Source organism: Lissotriton vulgaris, chromosome 7 (assembly GCF_964263255.1).
Source record: "Lissotriton vulgaris chromosome 7, aLisVul1.2, whole genome shotgun sequence".
Classification (NCBI taxonomy): Eukaryota; Metazoa; Chordata; class Amphibia; order Caudata; family Salamandridae; genus Lissotriton; species Lissotriton vulgaris.
The window spans coordinates 1305675668-1305698129 of record NC_141695.1 but is presented as its reverse complement, the minus strand read 5'-3'; the positions used below and the strand labels follow the sequence as shown (position 1 = coordinate 1305698129).

General features: G+C 44.5%; 1 protein-coding gene across 1 annotated transcript in view; it reads left to right on the top strand.

Annotated features, from left to right (window-relative positions):
* LOC147703552 (extracellular calcium-sensing receptor-like) overlaps window positions 1–22462 on the top strand; it is a 163522-nt gene that overhangs the window by 119672 nt on the left and 21388 nt on the right. The window contains exon 5 of the mRNA XM_086929514.1: window positions 9141–9264. Within this exon, the coding sequence (XP_086785640.1) occupies window positions 9141–9264 (124 nt within the window). The remainder of the gene's footprint in view (window positions 1–9140; window positions 9265–22462) is intronic.

Here is a 22462-nt window from a genome sequence, read left to right as displayed (position 1 = left end):
CCATTGCAGGAAAAATTTTCTTGTGAGGACGGGAGAAATGTCATCTAGCACACATTCGAGTAAATACACGTCTTTAGACTTGATAAACAATTCTGACAGGGACCCCTCCAGTAAATTCCCCGTTGTGGCTGTGAGCTTCATCTCATGAAAATCTCTCACTAAGAGTTTGCGAGGTATCCTGGTGCATGTATTTACTGGATCTGACCATAATTCTTGTCTACCCAAATTCTCGCATGTTTGTCTGATGTACCTTAACCATTGGATTTTTCTTGATTTGGGTAGACAAAGAATCTCTTGGCGCTCGCTCCTGTAGCTCATAAGTTCGGGCGTGCTCCAGATGCGGCGCCAGAAAGTGATTGGTCTTAATCCCAGTTCCTCCACAATAGGTCTCAGACTTAGGTCGAGTCTTAGCGGGAGGAGCGGGGTACTTGCGGGTAGTGCCGCCAATTGCCTGATAAAATTGTTCTCAGTGATCAGAAGGTTTTGAGCGGGACAATGACTCCACAATTCCCCTCCATGTAGAACTGCCCCTCTGGCCTGCATTTTGTAAATTTCAAGGGCAGGGCTAAAGGGTTTGTAGGTCGACCTGCTTGTCATCCTGGAAATGCCTCCCGTTAGTTGGACTAATTTCATATGGGCCTTTGCCCGGTGCGTGTCCCACGTCATATCCTGATTGATGGTTACACCCAGGTATTCAAAGGTAAAGACCCTCTCTAATCTAGTCGAACCTATAAGAATGCTTAAATCAGACTAGTCTTGTAGCAAACATGACACTTAATGAGATTAACGCGCTGATTGCCAGTCCGGAAGTAGCTCAGTCGGATAATACTGGATTTAACGGCCCTAAAAAAGAAAAAACAGCTGTTGCTGCCAAGGGGCCAAAGCAGTTCCCTCTCTTTGTTAAAAAACCTAATGTGCAACCTCCTGGCAGCCCTGTCCAAATTCTGCAGCCTACAGGTGAAAACCTAGGGGTTACTCAACCTGAGACCATCTCATTGTAAGTAAAGCCTGTCATAACCGGCTCTGTTATAGCGGACCCTGGATTAAATGTCACACCACTGCCGGGTATGATACTCCACCAAGAAGAGGAATCATCACTGCTGAATGTGCAAAAGGACCCCTGTCCTGGAAAAATAGAAACAATACAAGGCTACAACCAGTCTAAGGGTGTTTCTAGCACCCTCGATCTCTCAAAATCCAAATCTCCTTTGGTGGAAACTCAGATGCAACCTCAATCCACATTACAGAAGGTGTCCTCACCACTGTCTATGGATGACCGCATAGATAGTCAGCCATCTTGCACAATTGATCCCTTCAGTCCCATTCTCAGCCTGAACACTGAATCAGTAAGCGAGGCCCAGAGCTGAAAAGATTTCAAAGAGCTGAGCTAGCCTCTATTCATCTGCGATTGGAGAAGATTGAGGATGCGGTCTCAAGTTTTCCACTTAGACTTCAAGAAGTTGAGACCCCAATCTCAACTCTGGAGGACCAGATGACGGAGGTCAGAGAAGCGGTCAAAGTGGTAATTAAAAGCAAACAGGCGCGCAAAATAAAACTGGATGAGCTGAAAAACTATACATGAAGATCTAACCTCCGAATAGTTGGAGTCCCTGAAGGGCTAGAGGGCTCGAATACAGTTCAATGGGCGACGTCATTTATAAAACAAAAAGAAATCCCAGAATATGAAGGGGACTTGACTATACCTCGGGTGCACCGGGTACCTGCCCACCCCTTTCCTAACTCTACGCTGACACGTACAATCCTCCTAAATTTTTCGGACTCTCGCATAAAAGAAACTATATTATCTAAAGCGATTCAGCAAAGACAGTTTGCAATTAATGAGACAACTTCGTGCCAAATTTTCTCAGATGTGTCAGCATCGACAGCGCGCAGGAGGAAGGAATTGTGAAAATCCTCCATCTATTCAAAGCGAATGGTGCCCAGGCCATGATTGCTCAACAATCCAAACTGAAAGTGTTGGTGAAAGGCAAATTCTACATGCTGTCAGATTTGGACGAAGCGCAGGAATTACTGAAGGAAACTTCACAGGGCTGTAAGAGGTGAATGGAAAAGATAAATACAGAATAGAGCTAAAATCCATGGGTGTCAAATACAGGAATGGTTACCTAAGCGATTAGATATCGTTATTTGGCTTTTGGATAGGAGGTATAAGTTAAAATTTTGGAGTAATCAATTATTCACTAAATGTTTTGAATGAATCACTAGATGCTGAGTACGCCAAGGTTTTTTTTTGTACACTATGCATTGTGGGGGGGGGAGGAGGAGGGGTCTTGGAAGTATAATAACAGGACACCCGAGTTGTTAGGGGGAAGGGTATTGTGGCTGGCATGGCGGAGGAAGGAAGGGCCACAATCTGGGAGGGAGGGGCACAGGGGTAGAAGTACTATGGTGGGGGGGTCCTAGGGGCTGGGTAGGGAGTAAAAGCAAGGAAAAAATGAAGTCCTTTAAGTTTTATGTTTGGTTATTTGTAGATCAAGGTTTTACATACCGTATTAAGAGAATGAACCGGCTAAAAAATATGGTAAATATTTCAGATGTCTAGCAAGGAGCAATTGAAAGTAGTGTCATTTAATGTCAATGGCTTAAATAATAAAAAGAAAATGCAGGCCATAGAGATGTGGATTAAGACAGAAAATCCCTTGGTAATTCTGCTACAGGAAACTCATATTCCATCCATAAAATTGCCTGATTATTCGATGTTCAGGGCTTGGGCCTCATATCAAGGTTTTTCTTCGATATCGGAGTCTCAGAGAGAGACAGCCATCTTTTTAAACAAAAATATCTATCCAGAGATTATAAATTCTGAGAGTAATGACCTAGGGCGTTGGTGTTGGGCCACGTGTACAATTAAACATAGACCTATAAACTTTGTAAGTATTTATGTGCCAGTTGAAGATAACTTTATGATATATGAAGAACTGTGTCAATCTCTATTGACTGTGATAGGAGATGTGATTATTGGAGGAGATTTTAATATTCTCACTGACCCAATATTAGATTCCACTACTCAGACAAGAAAACAACTAAAACCAAATTCTTTGAAAGTTCTCCAAAATTATAAAACAACTCTTGATCTTCATGACCCATGGCGCTCGAACCATTTAACTAAAGCAGAATTTACATGCTGGTCAGGAAGATTTAAGTCCTCATCACATATAGATTTTTTTTAGGTCTCTAGGAAACTTCACTTTAATCAGCAGAGGTTTCTTAACAATTCTCTGATCATGCTATGTTGGTTTCTCTTAGAAAGTTGTGTAAGAACTCCTAAACTATGGGTTTTTAATAAACCGTATTTAAACGACGAAACATGGGTCAATTCTATGAAGATAGAGATTAAAGAATGTATTTCTCGAAATCATGAGTCCACTCCAATTACTATCGTTTGGGACTCCTTAAAAGCCTTTATCCGTGGAATTATCATTGGCAAGGATGCAGCTAGCTTAAAGGCAGTTAGAACCAAGAAGAAGATCCTAGAGCAAAGAGTACAGGCACTAAGCACTAGAAGGCTGCATAATCCATCTAGTACTAACCAATATCAGCTAGATCAGGCCAAACGGGAACTCAGTGCCAACTATTATGCCCAAAGTGAAGATGTCTTTCGACAGCAATGCCAGAAGATATATGAAGAAAGCAACTTCACAGGAAGATTCCGAGCCTGGCAGGCCAGGGAACAAGCTGGTGCTAACCTTATCAAAGTGTTAAAATGTCCATCCACCCACTTAGAGACAGATGATCGGGTTAAATAAGAGACATAATGCTTAACTATGGCTCTATTTACAGCCAGCACCATAGCGTAGATCTTCGAAAGCTAGAAACCTTTTTACATAATCATACACTGCCCTCGCTCTCTGAAGTTGAACAACTAACTATGGCTAGTCCATTCTCTATGGAGGAACTAGAGATCGTTAATAAGGATCTCCCTAGTGGTAAGGCCTGTGGCCCAGATGGGTTTCCCTCAGAATTTCTAAAGGTATTTTTTTGTGCCTTTGCTGATTCTTTCCTTATTTTATTAAATTCTATGTTAGAGGAAGGTACAATACCAGATTCCTTCAGACAAGGCAATGTGGTGAGCTTTCTGAAGAAGGGGAAGGACGCTAAGGACCCAAATTCCTATCGTCCAATAACCTTATTAAATTCAGACTACAAAATAGTAACAAAACATCTATCATTACCATTCAATAATTGTACAGCAGAATTGATCCATCCAGATCAGAGTGGTTTTATCGCGGGCAAGCAGCTCGTTACAAACACTCATTACTTAATTGATGCTTTGGATTCTTTTGAGACACTAGGGATTTCTGCTTTGGTTTTGTTATTGGATGCTGAAAAAGCTTTTGATTTGGTGATTTGGGAGACACTGTTTATTATTTTGGAGCACTTTGGTATTTCGGTTAAAATTATATCTCTGATTCTCAATTTGTATACCAATGCTAAAGCTAATGTCATCATAAATACCTCAATGGTCGGGTCAGTCTCAGTTAAATGTGGTAGAGGCAAGGGTGTCCTTTATCGCCAGTCCTCTTTGCTTTTTTTATCGAGCCCTTGGCAGTCGCATTGAGGAACTGTGCAGAAATTCTCCCCGCGATTTCATCAATGGCTAAAGTGAAATTGTAAGCAGATGACATCATGCTTATTATTAAACCTGAATTACGAATTAAAGCAAAAGTATTCCAGCTTTTCGAGGATTTTAAAGCCCTGGGGGGATATCGTATAAATAAAAAGAAAACGGAAATACTACTTTGTGGGGGTAAAGCTCTGGAATTGCATCCCGATATACACTGTATTTATACTAAGCCCAAGAGATATCTTGGAGTCTTGGAGTCTTTTTTTCGGCATCAGTTAGAGATTTGTATGACCTGAATTTTGATCCACTATTTCAGAAAGTTCTCCCTTTATTTAATGTTTTGTTCTCAACTATTTCATGCTTTTTGCCGGGCTCTTTTTTTACTCGGGTAGAATCTATGTTTACGGCCTTCGTCTGGGAAAAGAAAACACCTCGCATTGCACTAAGCACTTTATATGAGGATCTGGATCAGGGAGGGCTCGCCCTGCCAAATCTCAGGGACTATTATAATGCATACTTTGCACAGTATCTATCAAGATTTAAATGTCAAACTTACATCAAAAACTATATATTAATTTCTTTTTTGATTTAATGTGTAAAGAAATTCAGATACCGGTCCCTCTGCAGGTGCTTAAATCCCCCAAATTAGTCCGTTACAAGTCTTTATTATGGTTTTTCAAAAAACGTCAGGCTCTGTTTAGAAGATACTCGATTCCATTTATTAATCCAACAACTTTACTGTCCAGCATTCTCCCATTGATTGGGGTTGTTCAAGGCTTAGATTTAGCTGGTAATTGGGCTGCGGCAGGATTTTTTAAAGTTTCAGACTTTCTGAGAGGTGGGGATTGGATTACCTTGGTGGACCTGTCACAATTGATCCCTAGGAATTTTATGCTATTAGGGTCTTACATTATTGTGTATAAGTTTCTTGTCCAATTGGACACTACTCAGTTAGGTCAACCAAGCCAATTGATTAATGAACTCTTAATTATCGAACTGACAGAAAACCTGGGGATTGGAAGCGTTGTCTCGCTCAGAGTAAGAAGATTGATCTAAGTCAGAAGGCGATTAAAAAATGGCAGGATCAGGAGAACCACGCGATGCCCATGAATACTTGGTCAGTCATTAGCAGATTTAATTTTAGTACATTGCGTGGGGCTAATTGGCGGAGAATGTTATTTTTCAGTAAGTGGCTACTCTACCGCACACCTGCCTCCATCTCTAAAATGTATTCTATTTATCCTGCACACTGTTTCAGATGTACTCATCACTCTCCAGCCAACTGGTCACATGTCAAGGCTCATTTAGCTAAGATTGGGAAATTTTGGGAAGACATTTTTACTTATTGCCAGATCAAATGTAATATCCTGTTCACAGTGAACGAGAAACTAATCCTGTATGGTTTTGACCCTGATCTCCTTTTTTCCGATTAGATGGCTAAATTAGTATATATTGCTATGGCAGTGGCTAGATCTCTCCTGCTACAGCAATGGCGTACAGAACAGATTCCATCTATGTATGAATGCCTACAAAAGATGAGACAAATTAAATCTTGTGAGAAGATTTTTGCACTGCGGGTGGGGAATCAGAAGATTTGATAGGATCTGGGCGACATTTATTGGTTAAATCTGAGAGGAATTATTGTTCTTTTGAGAGATTGTGATGATTTGAGTACATTGTAATCAAGTGCTGTTTTACAATGTTTGTGTATAGATTTTGCTTTAACTAAAAAGGCTTATGTTTTTATCGGAATAAAGTCATGAAAAGGAAGAATCTAATGACATACAGTCTATAGTTTTGTACATACAAGTCTTCACTTTGACGACAGAGGACCTTCGAGCAACACGGCGTATAAGACTGCATCATAAAAGGGAGTAGTGAGCCTTTATAATATATCTAACACAAGAATGAGAAATAAAGATCTTTTTTAATTGTTTTAATAAGGGGTTCATAGTTAAGTTGATTAATAGTCTCCACCTTGGGGGTTATACAAACTCCAAGGTAAGTGGCGTATCCACCTTGTACGGACTTTCATACGAGATGTTGTCTGTACATAAAACCCCCAAGGTGGAGATTATTAATCAACTTAACTATGAACCCCTACTGCGTTCTTTACGTAAAATCATGCCACTACTCCCCGCCCAGGCCCGAGCACTAATAGTCAGGTGCACTATCCTTAGTCGCCTTGACTATTGTAATGCTCTTCTGCTCGAGTCTCCAGCTGTCTTACTGGACAGACTCCAAAGAGTCCAGTCAGCTGCAGCCAAACTGGCCCTTGGTTGGACCAGGAGATCCTCGGCCACAGCAGCCTTAGCCGAGCTACATTGGCTCCCTCTGAAGCAGCGAATTGCCTTTAAAGCACTCTGCCTCGTCTTCAAGGCACTACACAGAACGGGCCCCAGATCCCTACAAAAAATGTTTTCCTGGTACACCCCCACCAGAACTCTCCGATCCACCTCAGCCTGCCTTGTGTCGGTACCCAGATTTAACAAGGTAAGGACAGGGGGAAAATCCTTTAAAGTGGCCGCAGCCAAACTTTGGAACAGTTTGCCGGTCGACATTCGCCAAATTCCAAAACTCCTGCCTTTCAGAAAGCGAATCAAAACCTGGCTCTTCCCCAAACCCGTTTACTGCTAAACTCCCTAATCAGTCTCCTGTCTCTTTCCATCCTAAGGAGTGAGCCTCAGAGCCAGGATACCTGTCAGGTAACAGTCGAGCTATATAAGTGTTTTAAATAAATATTAATAATAATAAAACAATTTAAAAAGATCTCATAAGGGTAAACAATCTCCACCTATCAATTATTGGTAGGGGAATTTTATAAAAATGGACATCTTTCCGAAGATACTATATTTATTTCGCACGATCCCGCTGATGGCTGATGAAAACATCATTAAAACCATTGACTCCTGTATGTCCAAATTTTTTTGGAACTGTGGTAAAGTAAGAAGGGCTCTTTTATACTTGTCTCTGCCACATTATATGGGAGGGTTAGCAGCTCCGAATATGATGTTATATCTCTGGGCAGCCCTTCACCAGCAAATGACACCTTTATTTAATCCTAAACCAAAAATAGGAACCATGCAAGATCAGGACATACCATCAATTTACGAATTGGTACTTGGAAATAAAGCCAGAGGGTTGCTGCTAAGCCAACTGGAGCCGTCCTATTTACACAAAATCAAATTTAAGATTATCTATGGTGCATGGAGTATATGGAAACGCTCCTCCAAACATATAGCAATACCAAAATACACCAAATATACCCCCCTTTGGCAGAGTTCGATCCTACCGCTCCAACTTAATGATAGTCTTGCCAGAAAATGGGAGAGTATGGGGATTATTACAGTGGGGGACTTTCTTGGTCATGAACCTAATACTGGATTTCAAAACCTACAACTAAAATTCTCGGTTCCTAGTAATGATTTTCTTAAATATATACAAGTTTACACTGTTCTTAATCAGCTTTTCCCAAAAATTATGTTGGATAATGTTCCTTTTTTTAAACTTATAGGGAAACGATCTACCAGGATAGGTACTATCTATGAATTATTGATTCTGAATCAACAAGATGATTTGGAGCACACAGAGAGAGATTGGTCAATCAAATTAGGTAATCCTAATGTTGATATTGATTTATCTCTATCGCTATCATCTAAACTATTTTTAGCATCTAATTTAAAGGCCCAACTCTATAAAACCATATATAACCTATACTATACATCAGCAAAATTATATACATGGGGAAAAAGAATAAACAATGAATGTCCAAGATGTGGGTTGGTTCCTGCAGACTTAATGCATATGTTTGCAGAATGTCCTAAATTAGATCCATGTAAAAGAATGATCTCTGATTATTGCAAAGAGGTATTTGGGCATAATATAAAAGTATCATCAACACTTTATTTATTAGGACATGATAGTATCCTTGGGCATAGTAAGGAGGAAGAAACATCTTTATTCTTGGGAACGGCGGTGTTTAGGATTATACTGGCAGCCCGTTGGAAAGAAGCTGACCCTCCAACTTTCCAAATGTGGCTAAACCGTTTTTTAGGAATCTACAATCAAGAGATAGCTATTTACGAAGCTAGGGGTAAAAAATCTAGAATACGTGGAGCCTAAATTTGGTCTCCAATTACTGCTTGGTTTCATGATATGAGGAATGTCTAGATCCCAATTGCAATATTACTATATTACGATGAATTGTGTATCTTCTTGTTCTCTTTTATATTTTTCCAAACAATGCTTTCTGTAATTTGAAGTCTTGGCTTTTATAAGCTGTTCTGTATTTTATGACTATGAACTATGTATTTTTCTATTATCTGAATTTTTGCTCTAATAAAAAAAAAAAGAATGAGAAATAAAGTGTGCTGATTTGTAAGCTCCCCCCTGAATCCTAGTAAGAAATTAGAATTAAAAAAACTCCAGCCCCAACATTTTACCCTAATATATCTACTGCTGAAAGTTGTTTGTGGTTGGCACTTTAGAGATGCCTCCATTTCAGACATTTTCAATATTCGTCTTACATCACTTTTTTCATTTCCTTGTCCTTAAGGTACCCTTCTCCCTTTGCAGTGAACCGTGCCTTCCTGGTTATAGAAAATCAGCAATAGAAGGGCAGCCTAGATGTTGTTTTGAATGTGTCCCATGTTCAGAAGGGAGCATTACCAACCAAACAGGTGGGTAAAAATAAGGTGCATAAAGAATTTTAAGAAAATGTAAAGCCAGTGAAATGCTATATACTTTCAGTCAAGTGAAACAAACTAGGCACTTCAACGAAAAAGTATCCTGGAGTGTCACATGAGTATATATCTGTCCAGATTTAAGGAGGCAAAGTGGAAATTACAGGGTTTTTCATCCAACGTCAAATTGATATTGACCACAGAAACTCATTTACCAACTTTGTAAGTGAACAAACTAATTCATTGTTTTTTTAATAGGCCATCCCTAAGGCCCATGTTCAGAACAGTGGATATAACTAAATCTAATACATTTCAATTCATTTGTCCTATTCACTTATCTGGGGTTTCTGACTACAGCAGACATCTGACTGCTCGAGAATGCATCACTTATCAACAAACCCTGTTATAATTATATCAAAACCTACAGGTCATCTACAGGCCATGCTAATCAAGTCATTATCATTCTGGAACCTAGTGGCCTACACGTTGTCCACTAAATGGACCAAGGCTTTTAATCCAAGAGAAGAGCTGCTGTCTTCATGGTAGACAATCCCATTATGACCACATGCCATAATTAATGGCCATGGTGGCCTTCTCTTCAATATGTAGACCAAGAGCTAGGTGGAAAACAAAATAATTCTTGGAACGAGTCTCAGTGATTCTTCGCATACTCTGACCCGATGACAGGTGTCTTCAGTTGAGCCTGTATGCAAACTGAAAACTTCCTAGAGTCACACTCTGCCCAGCTGGGGATCTGTTAACCTCATCCTAAACAGAACCAAGATGAGCGTCCAGAATGTAGTTTTTTTTACAAATTCATGAGCCTCCATTCCCAGAGCTGCCCCTGAGTGCCACACTACACCACATTTAAATTAATAAACATATTTCAAACAAAACAATATATATATACCCAAAGGTGTGGAAATAATTACAAACAATGTAGTGCAAATAGATATAGTACAAAACAATATATATGACATTTCATAAAAACAGTACAGTTTTTTTTTCACAAAATAGTCCTGTCTGATATGTTATATTACAATGTGCAAGGACTAAGCTCACAAGGGATGCCTTCCGAGGAGTATCACTTTATTTTAAAAGTACACAAGAGCCGACACGTTTCCAAACCCGAAACTAATATAACGGGATTTTCATCAGCGCTTACGGAGTCCACAGGAGACAGGCGTCGGATTGTTCAGATCAAGAGCAGAAGCCGAATAAGAAGAAAACAATCACGCAAAGCCATAACGCAGAGGCGTATTAAAAACAAACGTGAAAATGTGACGAACGTTAATGCTCCCAACAAGCATTTTCTAATATTGCCATCCCTGCTCGACCCTGAATTAACAACCAGTGTGACACGTACCACCAGTGGCGGTTTTACCATTAGGGCGTTTGGGCATTGCCCCACCTATAATTATCAGGCAATTTATTCGAGCGGCGCGTTAATAAAAGTTTTATAAATTAACGCGCTGCTCGAATAAATTGCCCGATAATTATTGCCCTGCGGCCGTGGTGTGTGTCATTGACTTGGACAGTATGCACTGTCTGACACTGGGTGGCGCTGGACTGACTGTGCCGGCACAGTGCGCACTCACTGCGCATGTGGTGTTTGCCCGGCAGGGCTTTTTTAACTAGCAAACTATGTGCATTTAAAAAAAACAACCGATTAGGGGTTTGCCTGCCTAATGCAACGTACCCCATTGCTGAAAAAACGAACGACGTTTTTTTAATGCTCAGCCCAATCCTGATGCTACTCTCTTTAGAGAGCAGCTCTCCTCTAAAGAGAGCAGCATCAGGATTGGCTACTACTGTGTCTCGGCAAGTTGGCAGCCATTACTAATTAGTCTAGGCGCCAACGGGACCCCAGAGCAGAGATGGTGCGGACCCGGTCAAGTGAAGACAAGGTAAGATTTTTATTTTATTTATCCCCACCCCCCTGGCCCCCACTGTGAGCGAGCCGTGACTGTCATCCACAGACTCACTGAGCCTGATAGGTTGAGGATTCTTGATGCGTTTCGTGTTTTTCGTGTTAATCCTTCCTCGAGACAAACTGATTATTTGTGTTATGTTGTGTATATTGTACACGAATGGGGTTCATTCGAACTTGAATGTGAAATGGCTTGTATTGATACAACCCTGAGCATGCGGGTGCAATGTGTACGTTTCTTTGAGTCGATTCATGAAGCAGTTTCTTTACAAAGTATTTGAATTTTATTTATTTGAAGGAGATATGTGTTGCTGTTAAAATATATTTGAAGAAGTAAAAGGTACATGAAATATTTGAACATAATCAAAATTAGCCGCCCTTCATTTAAACACTGCTTCAGCGTGAGCAACATCTATTGTACAGTTCTCGGTTCTATCATGGCTGCGGCTGTTAAATACGCAGTTTTATTTGTTCGTCACGTTTCACCCTGATAACATGTAGGCTTACAATATTTGTCAACGGTCTGCAGGTCACATAGAGTTTTCATACTGTTTTACTCGGATATGTGCGAGAGCGCCAGATTGTCCTGAGGTTTGGACACCGATCAATAAGTGGGGCCCGCGCGCCGCAGTGAGAGTGATCGGGCCACGTTATGTGTATCCGGTGTCCAAGTCCTCTGTCATGTCCGTGAGGCATGCGCGCTGCTTTGAACCGAGGTCTCGTGTCTTTACGTTGGAGGTCAAGAATGCTCTCTGCTTTTGAAGCTTCCATTTCAAATACGAGCCTTTGAGCACTCTATAATTGTATTTGCTTTTTTTTTTTAGTTTGCTACAAGAAATTCATTAGAGACGGACTGTGGAAGAATAGATGCAAGCAAGAGTCAGAGACAAAGCCAATTATCTACTGTCTGTGTGAAACAACCGTCTTTTCTAAAAACTGATTAGGGGGCTCTATATATTTATTAGGCAATTAACCTTTTTGTTTCTGATCTGCACAACCTAACTTGAGCCTTATAAGGGAGGGCCCTTGCTAAAGTATAGGGCTTTGAGCGGGACTTGTTATTCCGTTGTGCCCCTTAATTTTCGGGGGGGAGGGGGGGGCGGGCACCCGCGCTACGCCCCGCCACTTTCAAATGTCACCAGCCGCCACTGCGTACCACTCAGAAACAAGCGCAATCTCTTCGATCCAGGACGGAATCATAAAGCAGAATATAAATTGTTACAGGATAATGCGGGTAGACACAGGAAGAATCCCTGAAGCAAAGAGGTGCACAGTCTATTAGTTTCGGGTTTGGAAACGCGTCGGCTCTTTCCATTAACTTATATATGGTGTATAGTACTCACAAAGGGTCATCAAACCAATAGTGTGCATCCCAGTGGTGTAAATTTAAAATAAAGTGACTATTATAAAGGACTATTTTGTGAAAAAGAACTGTTGTTATGAAATGTCATATATATAGTTTTGTACAATATCTATTTGCACTAAATTGTTCGTAATTATTTCCACACCTTTGGGTGCATATATATTGTTTTGTTTGAAATATGTTTATTAATTTAAATGCGGTGTAGTGTGTCAAACTTGGACATATTGAAAATTGAAATTGTGTCAATTATATGTTTTGAAATGTGAAGAATGAAATTAGTGCCTAGGAAATAATTAATTTAGGTACTGAGTCTGTCTAAATAAATAGCAGCATCATAAAATCGAGACCAGGTTATTTGCTTGTTTGAATAGATTAATGTTGTCCTACCTGGTCCCGTAAGGACAAGACCCCCCTTTGGTCCAAAGCCCCTGAGTGCAGCAGTATGACTGCAGACTGCCAAATGAACTAGTGCTACCTACAAGACCAATCAAAATAACATGTTGTGTTTTTACGCCTTCAGCAAATCCCAGTGGAATGATCACTGCCGGTGAACTGTGTGCTAAAGGAACATCATTGATTTCAACAGTCCACCATTCCAACAACTGGATTAATGAAAACGAGCTCTGCAGTGTAGTGCTGGATACGTTCTAGTGTCTCAGCAGACACTTAGTTTGCCAGCCACTCCCTCGAGGGCTGGACACACTCGCATCCCACACTCATCCAACGCAGGCATTATGAATGATGTGACCGTAATAAAAGGGTCTGAGTGCACATGCTGGCGGGCAGTTTACTAAGCATATCACTACATTGGCAACGAGTGGGTCTTACACCCACCTATCGCGCTGCCCCAGGTAAAGCGATGCAGCACCAATGAAGCAGCCATATCCCAGCCAGTGTTACAGCAAACAATGATGGACGGAATGCTGACAATGCAAACATTCTCCCCCAGTCAAAAGATCTGGGTTGCCCCGGCCAGGCACCAGTCCACAGAATGCAGTAGAAGGGGAGACATCAGCCCAATTGTGAGAGGACAGTCACACACTGATTTGCTTTGAATGCCACTTCTACAGCACCCTTAGTGTCCCGAGGAGAAGCGCTGTGACGTGTGAATTGTCAGCCAGAAAGCATCTGCCGGCAGGTGAGAGGCACAAGGTCTGAGGTTGCACCCTTCCTGCACCGCATGACTGGAGCCGTCAGCATCGCCATGCCGAGCCCCTGGCGTCTCTTGGAGCAGCCGCACAGTACCCAGAAGCAATCAATGCTCCTTGTGACCATCTTACAATGCCTGCATAATTAGGCATGGCCAGAGTGATTCCATTAGACCACGACCAGGGTTACGATAAGGACCTCGCAGCACTGAGTGCCTTCTCCCGCATCAGCACCTCTAAGTAGAGGTGGCCTGCGGTTTCACCGAAGAGAGCCATGGCCTCCCCCTAAAGCAGGGGTCTTCAAACTGTGGGGCGCGACCTCCAGGGGGGCCATGGAGTGATGTGAAGGGGTCACGCATTCACAGTCAAACTTCTTCCCTGGCCTCCAGTGATTCAGCTTCCCTCCTCCCCCGTCCTGTGTCTCAGCCCGGGCTGCTGCAGTGCAGCTCGCGCTGCTGGGGGCTCAGCTGGGCAGTGTCTGGAGTCTTATCTCCATCACGCCCAAGTTTTTCACAGGTCTTTAAAGACCATTAGTATATTTACATGCTTTTGTTAACTGGTTACCAAGGCTTCGTTTTTTTATGGTTCCAGTACCCCCTGGGCCCCCACTCTGCCTATTCCTTACATTTGTATTTTTACACTTACTGCTGTAGTGTGAGAATGCATTTAATGAAAAGGAATATAAAGTTTGATTGCCAAAAGAAACATGCCTGCTGTGTGTTGTTTAAAGAGCATGCAGAGACCTGCTCTTGACACTAAATAGAGTTATAAATAAAAAAGTATGTATTAATTAGTTATGTCACTTTTCTGTCCTTGTTCTCTTTAAGTATCAAATTATCATTGAGCATCCCTAGAACACAATTAAAAGTTCTTTCTATTTATATTTGCTGTTCTAAGTATTCACAGATAAGTGCTAACAATACAGCTTTAGGTGACTGCTTATTTCTGGGCCATCAAAATAATGAGCTGGTAACCCTAATCATAAGACTGGAAGTTTGTTGCAGGATCAGCACATTATTTATTTCCTCCACCCACGATTCCTGAATAATGCCATTATAGCAATAGTTTAACTTATATCTGAAACCCTGCGCTTCAAGTTTCTGAGAATGCACCCTGCTTTCAGACAACTCACTTCTCATTCTCGCCTTCACTTTCACGCTCGCCCTGCACTCGCAGCAATCACAATGCACTCACACTGATCACCATGCACTCAGAGCGATCACAATGCACTCACACGGATTGACTTGCACTCACAGCGATCGCCATGCACTCCCAGCAATCACAATGCACTCACAGTGATCACAATGCACTCACACAGATCACAATGCACTCACACTGATCACCATGCACTCGCACCAATCACCATGCACTCACACCATTCACCCACTCACCCTGCACGCACACTAATCACATGCACTCACACTGATCACCATGCACTCACAACATTCACCCACTCACCCTGCACTCACAGTGATCACAATGCACTCACACTGATCACAATGCACTCACATCATTCATCCGCTCCCCTGCACTCACACTGATCAGCATGCACTCACACCATTCACCCGCTCATCCTGCTCTCACAGTGATCACTCTGCACTGTTAACTCTGTACCACACCCTGCAGTCACATGAGCACACTTCTCAACCTGCACCCATGTGACACTTAACTCACCTGTCCCCACCTCACTGCTCAATCGGTAGCTCACTCAAACAAGGCATCACTAACCATGCACTAATTTGTCCCACTCTGCACTTATAGCCAAACCCAAATTCAAATGGTCACCTCACTCATCCTGTAGTCAATCCTTTTATCATACTCTCACACTGTTGCATTGCTCACTGTGCAGTCACATGGGCACTCTTGTCACCCACACAGAGCAGAAGGTTAAAGTGCCTGGTACAAAGAAGATGTACCATGCACATCACAGAACCGAGTGTGAGTAAACTGAGTAGCGCTATAAAAAAATGGAATGTTTGTCATACATGTGCTGTAGAGAGATGAGGTGTTTTGTTGGTGAGTGGTAGTGAGGGAATTCATGGAGAAGGTCGAAAGACTGTTGCACCGTGCGCGACCAGTACTAGGGCCAGCCCTGGCTGAGAGTGTAAAACACCCCCCCCCCCCCCCGAAGTTCGGGTCTAGTGGATCCCCTGCTTCTGCCTATTATTATTTACATTTGTAGTGCGCTACTGTTACCAACATGTGTCCTGGGGTTAATAACCATCTGCCTGCAATGTGAGAGAGGGATCCGGGGATGGGAGAGGAGAGAGGAGAGAAGAGAGGGATGGAAGGAAGGGGGTGAGAGGAAAGGTGCATGGGTAAACTGCTTCACTCTGCACAAGACCGCCAGGATTTGGAGGGACCCTTCCTGCTTCCGGCCATGGCCAGGTGAGCTTCTAATGTGGCAGCGCGTATTCCTGTGGAGTGGGAGGCCCTTCACAAAGGTTGACTAGACATCTTTCTGATGTTAATTGCTGTATTTTGGTTATAAACTGATACTGATGGGGTGAAATCTTTCCTCAGTGTTACTGTGTTTAAATAATTTCAAAATAATAAAGCAATGCTATCCCAAAATACGCAGCATCACAGAACAATATTTACATTTTCTACTCACACAATTTAGTCAAGCCTGTCGCATAATTTGGTCCTCACCTGCCTCATAATTTCAGTAGCCCTGCCTAGAGGTTTAGAATTTTTTGTCAGGAGGGGGTCCTTATGCCTGAAAATGTTGACAGGGGGTCCCGGCATCCAAAAGTTTGAAGACCTCTGTCCTAAAGCATCTGCAGAGCCCCTAGTGGTGGTTTGCCACACTGCACCCTGGCCGGCGACTGAAGGAAAGTGGTGCACCATACTTTCAATTCAAGACTGCTGCGGTGGACCTGCCTGCAGCGGGAGCCAGGGCAGAACTCCCTTAACAGAGGAAGCTGCCTTTGGAGATAAGGGAAGGCACTATAAGCAGCTCACGGCTCCCACCCCTCTCTGAGGACACCAGCCAACACAGCCTCCGGTGCTGCTGTGGTGCATACACTGGAGACTGATAGCCGTATCACTGGCGGTAATGAAAGGGCAGACGAGGGTAAAGCGTGAAAGCCCTGCACTGAAGGCATAGCCCAGCAAACAACTTTGCCTACCCCAGCAGAAACCATTCATCACCCAAATACAGGTCCACGGTAGCCTGACATTTCAAGAAAGACTGCTATGCTATGGCCTTGTGTAATGGTGCCACCTAACGGCCATTATGTTGTACTGCACGCTGGTCCTGGCAGGAGACCCAGCAGTGCCTGGGCGACCATACCTCTGGTAATGCACTAACCCCAGTGGTCGAAGTGGGGAAAAACAAGTAGGGGAACTGTGGGTGGAGAATCAGGGGGCGGGAATAACCGAAGATTGAATCAGTGGGCGGAGCCAGGGGTGTGGCTAGAAAAAGCAAAACATACCAATTTTTTGTACGTTTAGCATTTCACTGACCAGTTACAGCTTATAACGTTATTTAATTAAAACAATGGATAAACATGTTTATTTGAGGTTTAATTCAGGAAAAAGCAGACACTCATAGGGAATACAGGTTTATGTTAAGCGTGTGAAATATAAGCAGGAACAACATGTTACCTTAATGCTTTTACTCTCATTTTTCAGAAATCCATGATTATTTTTTGTCTCAAACATTGAGGTCATGAATACAGTGCTCCTCCTGTACACATGTGTTAAGCAGGGCTCTTAAGAGAAAGAGACTCTTAAGGAGAATCTAGACTCACCGAAACCCACAAAGGCTCCTTCATATTCATGTCAACCAGCTAGCTGCTCAATCATAATATAGCAAAAAGAACAACTGGTGGACAGAATGCAGAACAATATCATACATTCACCCCAGTACAGAGATCTGGGCCTAAATCCATTGTTTCTTTGCTCACCATGCCATTCCAGTTTGAACCCAGCCATATGCAAATCAGTCTTGATCCTGCACCCAATGGGAACAGTCCAGCCCGAACTGCCAGGCCAGGTCCTCTCTGGAGTGGAAACAAGCATCTTAGGACTGGTTTCGGGCTTTCATCCCTCATCAGCCAGGATAGCTTGATTCCAGTGGCATGGAGAGCACAGGACTCATGTCTGAGCATACCTGTCCTACTCGGGTGACAAATGCAAAAAAGGACAATTGATGGACAGAATGCAGAACAATGTCATACATTCACCCTAGTTCAGAGATCTGGGCCTACATCCATCATTTTTTGCTCACCATGCCATTCCAGTTTGGACCCAGCCATATGCAAATCAGTCTAGATTCTGTGCCCAATGGGAACAGTCCAGCCCGAACTGCCAGGCCATATGTATTCAAGTGTCCTTTCATTTGGGAAGTGAACATAAAGCAGTACCCACTGAACAATGCACATAACATATTGCTCTTTGAAATGCATGGTACATATTCTTTGCAGCAGGCATATTACCCCTCTGCACTACCTTAGATGAGTAAAACAGCCACTAGACAAAACATGCTCCCATCTCTCTCCAGCAGGTACATTGATCACCAAAGTTATCTTGGCACTTGTATTGTTGACCGAAACCTGCTGAATATACAAAGAACGTTGCAGTGTTTTTAAAACTCCTGCACTTCTACAAAACCGGTCCCGCCAAACTAAACAAGCCCCCTACCCTTCATGTCGCCCTGGGAAACGCCTGCTCCTGCCCTTTCACTGCTCCTGTCCAGTCAGTACTCCTGCTCATGCTCGATCAACACTCCTGCTTCACCAATCCCCCTGCCCCCTCCCTTCTCCTGGCCCATCACTTCTCTTGCCCTGTTCACTGCTCCTGCCCTGTTCACCGCTCCTGCCCTGTTCACTGCTCCTGCCCTGTTCACCGCTCCTGCCCTGTTCACCGCTCCTGCCCTGTTCACCGCTCCTGCCCTGTTCACTGCTCCTGCCCGTCACCTCTCCTGCCCCTTCACCTCTCCTGCCCCTTTACCACTCCTGCCCCATCACCACTCCTGCCCGTCACCACTCCTGCCCCGTTAACTCTCCTGCCCCGCCACGTCACCTGCCCGTCACTTCTCCTGCCCGGTCACTTCTCTTGCCCCGTCACCTCTCCTCTCCTGCCCTGTCACGTCACCTGCCTGTCACATCACCTGCCCGTCACGTCACCTGCCCATCACTTCTCCTGTCCCAGTCACTTCTCCTGTCCCAGTCACTTCTCCTGTCCCGTCACTTCTCCTGTCACGTCACTTCTCCTTCTCCTGTCCCATCACTTCTCCTTCTCCTGTCCCGTCACTTCTCCTGTCCCATCACTTCTCCTGCCCCTTCACTTTTCCTGTCCCGTCACTTCTGCCCCGTTCACTGCTCCTGCCTCGTTCACTGCTCCTGCCCCGTTCACTGCTCCTGCCCGGTTACCACTCCTGCTCATGCCTAATCACCACTACTGCCCCATAACTTCTACTGCTTCATCATTTCTCTTGCCCCGTCACCTCTCCTGTCCCATCACCTCCCCTACCCCTTCATCTCTCCTGCCCCGTCACCTCTCCTGCCCCGTCACCTCTCCTGCCCCGTCATCTCTCCTGCCCCGTCACCTCTCCTGCTCCGTCACCTCTCTTGCCCCGTCACCTCTCCTGCCCCGTCACTTCTCTTGTCCGTCACTTCTCCTGCCCGGTCACCTCTCCTGTTCAGTTACCTCTCCTGCCCAGTCACCTCTCCTTTCCTGTTGCCTCTCCTGCCCCGTCACTGCTCCTGACCCGTCACTTTTCCTGCCTCTTCACATTTCCTACCCGTTCACTGCTCCTGCCCGTTCACTGCTCCTGTCTGGTCAGCACTCCTGCCCGATCACCACTCCTGTCTCATCACTTCTCCTGCCCCATTCACTGCTCTTATCTGTTCACTGCCCCTATCTGTTCACTGCTCTTGCCGGTTACTGCTCCTGCCTATGCCTAATCACCGCTCCTGCCCCTTCACTTCTCCTGCTCCATCACTTCTCCTGCCCCCGTCACCTCTCCTTTCCTGTCACCTCTCCTGTCCTGTCACTGCTTCTGGCACGTCAACTCTCCTGGCCCGTCACTTCTCCTATCTGTTACTTCTCCTGCCCGGTCACCTCTCCTGCCCTAGTACCTCTCCTTTCCTGTAGCTCCTGTCGCCTCTTCTGTCTGGTCACTGCTCATGCCCAAGCTCTGTGTACAACATCAACAAATTACACATGGTGTCAAGTTCCCCTCGTACTCTGTCTGGGGAAAGCTCCTCTGTAATCACCAACTCCGGATCTCACTGGCACTTGATATGCGCTAAAGGCAGAGGGCGGGCGTATTGTCATTTGAAAGGGGGTTATCAGCTTCAATCGGAATGACAATGGGCCTGCCCTCAGTCTGTGCGAGCACAGGGGGGGCGGGGGCTGTTGCAGCCTCTGAATTTCACAGAGAAGTGCGAGCAGCCTATGGAATCTAATGAAAAATGTTTTTTTAAGTCGGACTATTCTTGCCGTCCCGGGATGCTTATTTGAAAGTAAGAAGTAGGGGAACGGACTGAAATTATTTTTAGAAGTAGGGGCACGCCGTGCCCTTCCGTTCCTGCCCACTTCTACCACTGACTACTCCACATTAACTCACCAGCTACAAACAGGGGCATCTACAGCTCTCCATCCATCTCGCTCAACAGAGACAGAGGCTGTGAAGGACAGCCAAGACAGGCGTTGACTGTACCCTGCGCCCCATGAAGAGACTGTTTGCCTCGAGCAGCATAACAGCAGCCCAGCTTACAGGCACAAATAAAATAAGTAAATGTTCATGCCAATCACCTGCCTCCCACATGAAGAGATTGCCCACCAGAGGAATACATACAACTAGTGGCGACCTGCTGACAGTGGCAGTGGAATGAGAGCACTGGTTACACCTTGATGCCCTACAAGAGAAAGGCTCATCAAAAGCCTATAGAATCCCTGGCCCTAGGCAGCATCAATACATGGAAGAAAGCAATACAAGCCCTGTAGCAGCTGTCTTCTGCCTCCACAAGGCAAGCTGTGTAAGCAAGCATACAGGGACCCAGCCGGGGGAACCCCGGAGGAGTCTCTGCATGTGCAGACATGAGTCATGACGCAGCACCATAGTTCCACAGAGCCAAGATGTGTGGACAGGCCTAGCATGGCCCTAATGCAGAAGAGAGAGCCTCTATATCTCCACCTGCAGTAGCACTGCCCCGCAGTAGACCAGAGAACAAAAGGGAGCCCCCCAACACTGCTGTAGGCCTGCGTCAGACATTGACCCATTACTGTCAAGAAGAGAGTTGCATGTCCCCAAGTGACAAGTTGCCACCACCTGTCACCCTGAAGAACTAGAATAACACAGGTGCGCTGGGAGAGACCAGCGAAGGGAGAAGAACGAGGACTCATACTGCAAGACAAGATTTCACCCGCGGACACAAGACAGCCACCAGGTCATAGCGACGTCCCCGGAGACAGCTCAATGGGAGAACCAAATGTAAGCTGTGGCAAGTTCCAATCGTGTCTCTCCCTAAGGCTTCCCAGTGCGACCGTCAGATCCTTAGGGTTGACTGTCTAAGTCAGATGGCATCCTGGCTCCCAATTGAAGATGCAACAAGAGAAGAACAGCACCAGCAAAGATGCGTGGCTGCAAAGTACCTCCAGTCATCCTTTCTCGAGGCAAATCATCACCACCTGTCGTCCAGGTCTAATGTCAACCAGAACATCACTTCCATGTGCAACGCCCGACCCAGCCAAGGAGCAACTTGTCAAAAGGTGAAGCTGTGCACCTGCAAAGTTCCAAGAGGCTGAAGTGCCCCTGGCAAGTCGTGCCATCTTAGTACCGGGATGCCTCCAGGAGAAGACTCTGTAGCGAGACTCCACTGACACTCCTGATGCACCATGTTCGAGTTGTCAGACACCAACAGCATCACCCCCAGAGCACACAGGTCCACCCAACAGTGTGTAAGTGGACATCGATCTCACAGACACGCTGCCAAGGAATTTTGACTCCTTCTACGCATCCTTCGTACCCAGTAGAAGCTGGGTAAGTTATGGACATGAGCTGAGATGCATGGGTACTGCCAGCTGCACTTGTCGACTAGTGTCCCGGGTACTGCCTCTCAATACTGAGAGACTAAATGATGTCTTCTGTGTATAGTTAATTTTCACAGTTTGGAGTTGGTTTTAATTTTAATAGAGTTTGGGAGGAATGTAGTGTCATGCTGGACACGTTCTGGCACAGGGTCAAGACTGATTTGCATATGGCCATGACTGAACTGGGGTTGCCTGGTGAGCAAAATAACGATGGGTTAAACCCAGATCTGTGACTGGGGGTGAATGTTTTGCCAATATGCAACATTCCGTCCATCACCTTGTGTGTTTTGACGTTCTGGTGTCTCAGCAGACACTTAGGGGCATATTATCAAGCCTGTGCGCTAAAATTATCGCCACTTTATCGGCCGAAAACGGCCGATAAAGCGGCGATAATATGCTTGATAATATGCTCTATGGAATTCCAATCGAAGCACATGATAGATGTGAAGACATCTAACATGGGCTTCGATTGGAATTCCACAGAGCATATTATCAAGCCCATTATCGCCGCTTTATCGGCCGTTTTCGGCCGATAAAGCGGCGATAATTTTAGCGCACAGGCTTGATAATATGCCCCGTTGTTTGTCAGCCGCTACCTCGAGGGCTGGACACACTGGCACCCCACACCCATCCATCAAAGGCGTCACAAGAGACGTGACCCTGCTGATAAAAGGTCCAGAGTGCACATGCTTTTGTCTAATTTACTAAGCA